Source organism: Ipomoea nil, unplaced genomic scaffold (assembly GCF_001879475.1).
Source record: "Ipomoea nil cultivar Tokyo-kokei standard unplaced genomic scaffold, Asagao_1.1 scaffold0327, whole genome shotgun sequence".
Taxonomy (NCBI): Eukaryota; Viridiplantae; Streptophyta; class Magnoliopsida; order Solanales; family Convolvulaceae; genus Ipomoea; species Ipomoea nil.
The window spans coordinates 737,197-748,956 of record NW_017616755.1 but is presented as its reverse complement, the minus strand read 5'-3'; the positions used below and the strand labels follow the sequence as shown (position 1 = coordinate 748,956).

The 11,760-nt window shown below is 36.6% G+C and overlaps 1 protein-coding gene across 1 annotated transcript; it reads left to right on the top strand.

The window, feature by feature from the left end:
- The first annotated feature begins 4,221 nt into the window (after positions 1-4,221).
- LOC109171655 lies at positions 4,222-6,145 on the top strand. Its single transcript, XM_019320727.1, has 8 exons — positions 4,222-4,288; positions 4,397-4,494; positions 4,598-4,718; positions 4,808-4,895; positions 4,981-5,116; positions 5,238-5,522; positions 5,608-5,856; positions 5,933-6,145. The coding sequence occupies exons 1-8, from the start codon at positions 4,222-4,224 to the stop codon at positions 6,143-6,145; spliced, it is 1,257 nt and encodes a 418-aa protein (XP_019176272.1).
- Positions 6,146-11,760: the final 5,615 nt, after the last annotated feature.

Below are 11,760 nucleotides of genomic sequence, written 5' to 3'. Positions count from 1 at the left end.
CGCCTTTCCGGGGCGAGGTATCGTTTTCGGACGACCTCCCTTACATATAGGCTCTGTGCCCACCTCTTCCTCTCGGCGGGTCTGTCTCATCCCTCTGGGCCGTGTGTGTCATGCCCGTGATGCCGATGAAAACGATAGTACTTCTTCGGGTCACCTTTGGGTGAGATCTTTAAGCACTCCTCGGGGAACGACATGATGCCCATGTCCTCCGCGTGGTCTAGAATGACATTCACGGGCTGGGTTAGCGGGGTTAGGTGTCGCAGTGGGGCTAGACGAGGACCCCGATCACGGCGTGGGCGCACCGAGCGGCGGTCCTCTTGAGGTTGACATGCCTTGTCGTTCCGGCCCTGGGTGCTCGAGGCACGTTAGTGCTCGGACCACTGCGTCCCCTTGAAAAGGGCGGGGTGGAGTTGCCGGGGCACCCCGTCAGAGCCCCTCCGCGACGCGGTCGCCGCCTGCTCGCGTGCGGCCGCCTCCATTTGGGGGGTCGGAATCGGGGGCGGAACGGGAGGCGCCGACCCGCCGTGGGGGCGGTTGTTGTCGAGCCGACCCCAAATGTCCTCCACTGTCCCCCGTCGATTCCCGTTGATCTGATCTCTGAGGTCCCCTCCCGTCCCTACGGGCACGATCTGCCGACTCGTCGTGGTCCCGTTTGGGGTGATTAGCGAGGGAGAGGTCGCGAGTGTTGCGTGAATCATACAAATTGTGGGTGTTCGACCCGGATCTCGTCATCGCAGTGGATGAATGATAGTAGGGAGAGCGCTTAAGCTTGTACAGCCGCTCTCAACAAGAGCACCAATGATGGATTATATGAACCCAGGGGTCCGGATTATACAACCCGTATATAAGATTGAATATGACGAACGAATAATAAAGTAATAAATATTGTATTAATGAAGTGAACAATGCTATTACAGAGGTTCGGGACGTGTAATAACGATACAAATGTTGTAGGAAAAGTAGAAGATACTTGAATAGGACACCGGGGGGTGTTTTTATACCCCGTGGCCGGACCGGGCCCGGGTCACGCAAGAGGAGCCGCGGCCCGCGCCGCGGGACTCGCTCCACACGAGGACTCGCGCTCGGCCATGGGCTCGGCCGAGGCCGAGCCCGTGGCGGTCGGCTCGATGACGAGCCGACCTCACGCTAGGCCAACGAGCCGACCTCACGCTAGGCCAACCCCGGGGTGGTCGACCCCGCGTAGACCGACCCCGGATGTGCCGGCCGACACCGGGCGCGCTGGTCGACCCCGGGGTGCCGAGCCCCTGTTGGCCGACCTCGGGGTAGTTCGTCACTCCGTGTGCATAGTAGCCGAGGACCCCGGTGAGGTAGACCCCTCCATGGTCTGTCCGACCGCGTGCGTAGTCCTCTCGATGCCGGGTGTGATCCGCTCCATATTTCTTCACTCCAGGTCCGCTCCGTAATTATTCCATCACTCGCTATTAATACGTATTTTTTTCCCCTTAGCTACAACTTGACCCAACTGATCAATGGATGAGTGATCTTCCACTTCAAAAGAGGAAGGAAAATTTCAATGAGAGGTTACAATATGAAATTACCAAGTTTAGGAATCTTTACATCAGTGATGTTGATTTGGTAATTTATAATTACCCACGTTCAACTTTTATTTATTAACAACGCTTTATTTTCTCAATTCTAACTTCTTCTTCTTCTGAAATTCGATATTTTTCCCCGTGCTTCGACACGGACACTACTTCGTTGTCTGCATTAACATCAGTGCAAAAAAAGTGGATATCATAGACAACAAATCCATGCCTACTGATGTTTCACAAATTGACAAATATCAAGATTGCCCAAGTCTACGTAACTTAATAAACTTAAACTTCTAATCATTTGATATACATTTACTATAAACCATTATGACACCAGTTTGATTTTTGTCCAGATGACTGCTTTAGAGGAATACTTGACTGCAGAGAAATTACCCCTGTTACGTAAGATACAAAACTTTCCTGTAGACCTCTTGAACATTCACTGGAAAGAGCTTGACAATGCCATTGACTGTGGCATATATGTCATGCGACACCTAGAAACATACAAGGGGACTATGCAAAATTGGAACAGTGGGTTCAAGAGAAACACTCGTGTAAATGTAAGAGTATAAGATATAGTAGTTTCAACTTACATTAATTTTTTTGTGTTTTAACATCCCATTAAACTGATTATTTAATATATTTTTTTTAAGGCTGACCCCATTTGTGAATTGAGAGCTAAATATGCATAAAACATTATCACATGAGGTGTGAACACTGTAAAAAACAATGTTATGAAGGCAGCAAAGGAGGTCTCGAAGAAGAAATGAATTTATATTGTTTTTGGGGTCTGAAAATGTTGTGAACATGAAGCAGTGAATTTGTGATTAATTCATTTTGAAAATTATGACTGTTGGTACCCTAATTTCAGAATCTCTCATTTTGTAACGTGAACAAATATTTTGCACATGTGAATATAAAATCTATTACTGTTAATTTAGGTTTCAAATATTATGAATATAGGGTTCATATGGATTTATGAATTTTCTACTATGATATTATGAATTTTCTGTTATGTAATTATGAATTTTGTGTTTTGAGATTATGAATTTACAGTTATACAATTCTAAATTTTCTGTTATGACATTATGAATTTAAAGTTATGTAATTATGAATATTCAGGGTTATGAATTCAAAGTTATGTAATTATAAAAATCTATTATTTTAAATTTAGGGTTTAAATATTATGAATATAGAGTCCATAAATTATGAACATATAATTATGAATGTGCAGATGTGGATTTATGAATTTTCTGTTATGAGATTATGAATTTACATTTATATAATTATGAATTTTCTGTTATGAGATTATGAATTTATAGTTATGAATTTTCTGGCCATAGTTGTAACCTCTATATCCATAATTACATAACTGTAAATTCATAATCTCATAACAGAAAATTCATAATTACATAATTGTCAATTCATAATCTAATAACAGAAAATTCATAATTACATAACTGTAAATTCATAATCACATAACAGAAAATTCATAATTTAATAAATGCAAATTCATAATCTGAACATAGAATGCAAAACTTACAGATATATACATCAAAAATAGTGGAAATATATAGTTCAAATATAAATATTTTGCATTGTGTTCATCACATCACTGCTTAACATATAACAAGTTCTATTAACACAATCTCAATCTATAGCTACATCGTGATCTAAATTCTTATTAAAATGAACAAACTGTGAACCCCCAGAACTTGGGTGTACAAATATCCATCCCGAGCAATATCCGATATCTATATCTATATATATATATAAAGGAAGCCGCAGTTCAGCCAATCAGATTTCAGCAAACAATACACTGGAAAGATGATGTTTCCTCTTTTTTTTTTTCTTTCAAATTGATAATTCAAATTTTGCTTCTCCCGCCTGATATGATTGTAATGAGAGACGTGTGATTTTAGTCCTAGGTTTTAGGCCATTGGATATTATCTACTACCTACTACCTACTACAGAGTTAGTAGTCTAATTTGTTTAGGTAGCGTGTAGAAAAACCTAAATAGGTATGGGAGTGCTTAAAAGTACAATTATTGAAATATTTTATACACTTCTCAGCTTACTTCTACGCTTATAAATACATTCACATTCTAAGCTTGGATATGCAAACACAAAGCTCTGCAAAATAGATTACAAGTAGGAATATCAGAATTTGAAGATTAAGGTACTGAGGTGAGTTTTTTTGGAGTGCAATGTGGTAATGTCTGGCCAGTTTATTGTTGGGATGCAGCTTCATACTCAGCAGAGCACCAAGGCTATAAGATTGCGTTGTGTGCGATCTTATCTTGTGACTAAAATCAAAGATGAACTATTAATAAGAAGTCAGGAATGCCTATTTCATGACCAAGAGGTTTGTAATTATAGCTTAGCATGCTCTGTAGTGTTATTTCTACCCATTTTACCTGACTGATATCTCACCTTGATATTTTTGGGTGTGTTTTAAATATAGGGTGTCTTCATCCATGTCCACATACCTAAGGATATTGTTCCTAAGTGTAAGAACATATTCAAGGAGTGTAAAGTGTATGCCATTAGAAGCTTTCTATGCATCACTAATTTCTTCAAATATAAAACAAGCAGTCACCGTTACCTGATCAAATTCAAACATGATACTCTGGTGAAGGAGTACAAGTGTGTTAATTTCCCAAAAACAATGTTTCTCTTCAAAAGTTTTGAAACCATACTTTCAAAGCAAGGAATTGATGAGAAAGTGTTGATAGGTTAGTGTTAAAGCTATTTGTTACTAAATGCAGTCAGTTTACAACAAGAAAAGAGATGTTAATCTTTATTTAACTAATATACTAATATTGTGCTGTTTTGAAATACAGATGTGATTGGTCGTATTGTGGAGATATATTCACCACTGGAGAAGACAATAACTGGGAAAAAGAGTAGGCTTATTGACTTTGTGCTAGAAGACTCTTTGGTATGATTCTTTACTCTATTTTTAATCCCTAAGTTTGACTAATGTTGATTTTATAATTTTATCTTAACCATTATCTGCTGTTTTTAAAATCTTTTGTAGTAAGAAACAAATTAAGTGTACACTGTGGGACGAGCATGTGGATCAAGTAACTCCTTACTTCCACTCAGCTGCTAATGATCCAGTCATTGTTTTGATTCAGTTGTGCCGACCTAAAATCATGGACAGTGAGTGCTATGTATTTATTTTGTTAATTTACATCTATGTTTCTACTCAGTTTTATCAAGGTTTGTATTGACTAAAATCATTTTTGCAGATGGTGAAGTATGTATCTGCAACTCCTTTGGGGCTACTCAGCTTTTTTTCTCACACTCTTGCAAAGAGTTTCGTGAGTTAAGGAGCAGGTTAGATTCTTTAACCTCTTTTTACTGTTATTCTAAAGAAATATAAATTTTCTATACTAACATACATTTTCCTGATTTCTGTTAGTAGCTATAACAGTGACCATACACCTTTACGGTGTATAGATTCTGAATCAAGGCTATCTGATACTTATCTTGGGCGTGTTGTGCTTGCTAATGATGTGTTAATTACTTCTATTCAAGATATATACTTCAAAAAACAAGTAATGTATTCTGCAATGTCATTAGCTAAGTTACTTATTTACCAAGGTTTAAGACCGTTTACATTAGTTCACCTTTACCTTTTTTAGCTAAGTTACTTATTTACCTAATTATTACTTGCAGCTAGGGGAGTATTGGGTCGCAGGACAAATTGTGGATGTAGAGAGTTTAAGTGACTGGTATTACATCTCTTGCAAAAGTAATTCTTGCAAGAGAAAGGTTGCTGCTGATGGTGGTATGATGTACTGTGGTGGCTGTAAAAGTTCCTGTCATGAGGGAGTTGTGAGATATAGGGTGATTATACATGTGGCTGATCAAACTGGGGATGCTCCTATGCTTATATGGGATCCTGAGTGTGCAGAGTTGGTAGGTGTTTCAGCTGGTAATTTAAAAGCTAAGTATCCAGAGGTAGGTATCAACACTTAGACAACATAGATGGGTATTGAGGATAGTAGTTTAAATGTTCATGTGTTTTTCCTTTAAGTCTTTGTAGGGGAATAAGTGTATTCCACCTGAGCTAGGTTATTTGTGGGACATGTCTATGTTGTTTCGTGTTGCTATGAAGAAGGAGCAGATAGAGAGTTACTATTCTGCTTTCACAGTCCTAAAGATTTGCAGGGATGAAGCAGTGCTTACACAGCACTGCTCAGGTCTTTCAGTTGCCAGTTTAGAACCAGAAAATTGTTCTGTTCATGAAAATGGTTTTCAGGATGCGGATGCAGATGGTGATGCAGGTTCAAAGGTATTTCTGTAAATTATGTTTTGGTTAATTTTTAAAAAATGATTTTATTTATTGTCCCTAATGATATTTCGTTTAGGAATTCTATGGTAGTGATGATAAAGACTGTGTTGTGGTGGAGGATGGGTCTCAAGGTTTATCTATTGACAAATTTGTTGGCTTGGATGAGATTGAAGATGGTTTAGGTGTTGGTGCTGATGATGTTCCTCTCAAGAGGTCTTTGTTTAATGACATTGAGAATGTTGGTCCATCGAAGAAGGCTAAGGAAGTGGTGGTGAAGAAAGAAAAGTAGTCAGTTCTATTGGACAAGTTTTTGCTGGTTTTGGTTTTTGGTTTTTGTTGGTTAGGGCTAAAAATGTGCATAGGCTGCAATTTAATGCTACCAAGTAGATCCATTCTACTTTCCTGATTTGCTCTTAGTTTTGTGAAAGCTGCATTAGCAGCATAGCCTAATGTACTTATCTTTAGCAGTAGCATTTAATGTTTCTTAGTAGTGTACTAAGCCTTCTAATGTGTAATATGCTACTTATGATTATAAAGTCATATTTGTAATTAATCTATTAATCTAGACAGAGCAAAACATTCTCATACATATTGGAGGTATACATAAAAGTTCACAAGTAGACAGTTTGACACAGTACAAACCGGATTGATAAGAGCTGGAAAAAAGGGAACTTAAACTCTATGTAATGTAATTACTATTCTAATGTGAAGAAAGTTAGAAAGGAATGTCATAGGTTTCTACATTAAAAAAAAAAATGGCATCAGATTCCTGTATCATCACTTGCTACTATTTTTAAGTGTTAGTATTTGGTCAAATACAGGAATACATGAATTATCAACATATGATGCCTAGGTCAAATTTCCAGTTAACTTACACAGAACAAAACATTCACATACATATTGAATCTATATATAAAAGTTTACAAGTACACAGTTTTGGCCAACTCAAAAAAAGTTAAAAAATCATGTAACATTTTAAAGACCAGATTGATAAAATCCAGAAAAAAATAAACTGTAAAAAAAACTCCATCAATTGCCTCTATTTTGGAATGTTAGTATTTGCTCAAATAGATGAACCAGATTGATAAAATCACAAAAAAAAAAAATTGCTTCCATTTTGAAATGTTAGTATTTACTCAAATAGATGAGTAGCTGAATACTATATCATAATATAAAAACTTAAGTAAACAATGCCACAAAAAAAAAAATAATAATATGAAAGAAAAAAAAAACACATGAAAGTTTAGGAGTAAAATACAAGTTACACAGTACGCAATACCTACATGTACAAATACTTTCGGTATACACCTATGGCTTCTATCAACCATTAATTGTTGATGTTAAGGTTTGACTAATGTGACTATTTGTCGATAGTGAGTTCTTTTCATCTCTCCAACTTCCTAACTATATATACATAGCATTTAAGCAATCAAATACATGCTTTAAATTCATATAAAGGAAAAAACCTCAAAAATATTAAATAATGTTATAAAGGAATTTAATTGGTTTCTACATCAAACATGGGCATCAGATCCATGTTTTTGCTTACCTGTTGATACAGAGTGCAATATTTAAGTGCCATGTTCATAGCCAATGCTTTCTGTAACATCAAGCTTTTTCCAATGTTCAAACTCCTCTTCACCAAGTAATTATTTCAGCAACCTTGTGGTATCATGCCTCCACAATTTGGATTAGGACACTGAAGCTTAGCAAAATCAGTCCCTGATTTTAATAAAAAATACAATAATGTAAGTAAGATAATAATAAATTGCTATTGGATAAGTGACTATTAAAGTGGTGGTTGCTAGCAGGTTTAAATTTTTTTAGCATACAGGAACACTGGATGCAATTAGATAAACACAAAGATAATGTCCTCTTTAATTTTTTTTAAAATTATTACTGTTAAAAAAATTTATCTTTGTATTCCAGCAAAAAAAGAAAAAAAAAATCCCATGCATGCAATTAGATAAACACAGATGCATATTTCAGATCTCAAAATATAAAATTTAATTTCATATTATTATCTAAACCTATAAAACCAGATTTAATGGATTGTGAAATCAAAATATTTAGATCGAAAAAAAGAAAGAAAGATTACAAGCATTACCTTTGAATTTTTCTGAAATCGCGATTTTGAAATTTCGCGATCTAGGGTTTTTTCGTCCGAAAACGGTAACGCCCTCAGAATCAACTGCATATAAGAACCAAAACACTTAACTATTGTTTAATTTTGTTGGTCTTTTGGATTCTTTGGTAAGTATACGTTGTATTTAGGGTTTTATTTTGGAAAGATGGAGTGAAATTGCTAGAAATCGAAGTAAAGAACCTGGAGGAATCTGGACATAGTAGCTAAACAAGAGAGATATACATGCAATGACAGATGGAGAGGAAGACGACAGAGAAGAGATTGGAGGGAGACAACGAACCCATTTTTTTCCGTTGTGGTGTACTGGTGTTGTTAGGGTAAGAAGTGAGACATGTGGTCTCTAATCTGGGTTATGTCAAGCATGGGCCGGGTTTGTTGGATTTTATATTGGGCTGCAAATTTGGGCTGAATGTAGGAGTTTATATAACAGACATAATAACATGTATATAGATGGAGGCAAATTATTGTGTGAACCATGGTCCACATGATGTTGTGTGCATCATAACAAAAAGTACATTTTTAATATACTAAATGTACATTATTTTTGTACTGAATGTACATTATATAAAATAATGTACACTCAGTACAAAAATAATGTACATCCCCTGAATCTAATGTATATTATTTTAATATTGAATGTACATTATTTTTATACTGAATGTGCATTATTTTACAGTATACAAAATATGGTTCACGCAACTTGTGTGGACCACGGTCCACACAATAATGATTGATAGATGGATTGGTCCAGTTAAGTAGAAATCAATCCTTATTACATGGAACATGGTCCACACAATTGTGTGGACCATAAAAAAATGTATATTTTATATATACTAAGGGTACATTATATATGTATGTAAAGTACTTTCAATATAAAAATATTGTACTTTTGTTATAATAATAATATTATTATTATATTAAACCAAGTAAGATGAGTTAGTTTGTTAGAAATAATGGAAGGTGCAGTACTTGGATCATGCATTAAGTCAAATGGAATGTGGCCTTGATGTTAGTTGTACGTGGAGCACAATATTAGCATTACAGGGAGCATTTCCTAATCTTTAGCTTTGTTAGGCTTTGTTAGTTAATTATCATTAGTATAAATAGTCTTTGTATTCAAGCATTCTAAATCAATCAAGTGTTAAGCATTCCTCCCCCTCTCTCTCTTCTCAAATATATATATATATATATATATATATATATATATATATATATATATATATATATATATATATATATATATATATATATATATATTATAGATATATTATATTATATTTAATATATATTATATTAAATATATTATATTTAATATATCTAACATTTGGTATCAGAGCCAGTCAATTCAACCTTTCAACCCCGAGATATTTCCCGTAGTGAAATATGGCTCCAAATTTCAATATTGTATGGACGGGTCCCAAATTGGACGGGAAACTCGATTACAATTATTGGCAAATTATGATGTCCACACATTTGCAAGCTCAAAATCTTTGGAGCTTTGTTGATCCCAGTCTACCCGAAGGAGCTGATGCAGACGGTATACGGCGAGACAAATTGGCCTTGGGTCAGATTCACCAAGGTGTTCATTATTCAATTTTTGGGCAATTAGCTCGTGCTCAAACAGCAAAACAAGCTTGGGACATCTTAAAGGTGTCACACAAAGGAGTCGATCGGCCACAGAAGTTTAAGTTGCAGTCGTTGAGAAGGTTGTACGATAATTGTGAGATGACCTCTACAGAAACAGTAGATATGTATTTCACTCGTCTTATTGATATAGTAAATAAGATGAGGTTATACGGAGATACGATTGAAGATGGTGCAGTGGTTGAAAAAGTTCTTCGAACTATGCCGATGAAGTATGACCATGTGGTGGCTTCAATAACAGAGTCACACAAAACCGAGCTCTTATCAATTGCAGAGTTGAAAGGTATGGTAGAAAGTCATATTGACAGAATTGCGTCAAAATCGGAACCACTAGCTGAAGAAGCTTTGAAGAGTTAAGTCACCCTTAATGTGTCTGGCACTAATCAAAGAGGTGGAGGATCTAGTAGAGGTCGTGGAAGAGGAAGGGGAGGTTCTGGTGGAAGAGGTCGTGGTAACTTCAACCAAGGAGGAGGACGTGGTAACTCCAACCAAGGAAGAGGTGGAGGTAATACCAAACAAGGTAAATTTCCATTTCATTGCTACAATTGTGGCAAGTATGGGCACAAGATTGCGGATTGTTGGTATAATGAGGACAACAATCGTGGAAATCAAGCAAACATTGCTGAAAATACTGCTGAAAAGTCTGGTGAGAGTTCTGAAACTTTACTTTTAGCCAGCGGTAGTTTTTCTGCAGATAAGAACATATGGTTCTTGGATACTGGGTGTAGTAACCATATGTGGGGGAAGAAAGAATTGTTTTCTGAACTAGATGAATCAGTCCGGTCTGAAGTGACATTTGGCAATAAGTCAAAAGTGCCAATTTTGAGAAAAGGTAAAATATCTATTCAATTGAAGGATGGTACTCACAATTTTATATCCGATGTGTTCTATGTTCCTGAACTACACCAAAATTTGTTGAGTATGGGACAGTTGTCAGAAAAAGTATATAAGATAGATATTGCTCAGGGGTGTTGTACCATTGCAGATGCTAGAGGAGTTTTGATTGCAAAGGTAAATATGTCTCAAAATCGACTATTTCCTTTGAAAATTAAGCATACTCTCCTTGCTTGCTTTAATTCTGAAGTTTGTGATGAAAATTGGTTATGGCATATGCGATTTGGGCATTTCTATTTCTCTGGATTACACTATCTTGCGAGAAAGGAACTTGTTTCTGATTTACCTGTTGTGAATGTCCCTGATCGTATATGTGAGATTTGTGTGATTGGGAAGAAGCATAGAGATCCCTTCCCTGTGGGCAAGTCAAGGAGAGCTACAAAACAGTTGGAGATTGTTCACTCAGACCTGTGTTCGTTGGAGGTTCCCTCACATGGAGGTTGTAAGTACTTTATTACTTTCATTGATGATTTCAGTAGAAAAACATGGGTTTACTTTCTGAAGCAAAAGTCTGAAGCATGTGATGTTTTCAAACAATTTAAGACTTTTGTTGAAAAGCAAAGTGGTTATGAGATTAAAATCTTGAGAACTGATAGAGGTACAGAATATATTGCTTGTGATAATTTTCTGAAAGAAAAGGATATTCAGCACCAAATGACAGCTAGATACACTCCACAACAAAACGGAGTGGCTGAGAGGAAGAATAGGTCAATCATGGATATGGTGAGGTGCATGTTGAAATCCAAGAATCTGCCTAAGCCTTTTTGGGCAGAAGCTGTTGCTTGTGCTGTCTATGTGTTGAATAGGTGTCCAACTAAAAAGTGTGTGTGATAAGACACCCGAAGAAGCTTGGAGTGGGAGAAAAACCTCTATCAAATATCTCAAGGTTTTTGGATGTTTGGCATATGCACATGTGCCAGATCCATTGAGAAAGAAGTTGGATGATAAAGGTGAGAAATGCATATTCAATGGTTATAGTGACGCTTCAAAGGCTTATAAACTATATAATCCTGAAACTAAGAAGGTTGTTATAAGTCGTGATGTCACTTTTGATGAATATGGTGCCTGGGATTGGTTAGCTAAAGATGAAAGTTCAGTTGTTATTCCTGTTGTTGAAAATACTGTTGATGAGCAACCGATTCCAGATAATGTCCAGTCTCCTTCCCAGCCAGAATCGTCAGTTCGGCGATCTCAGCGCGAGCGCCACTTACCATCTCGCT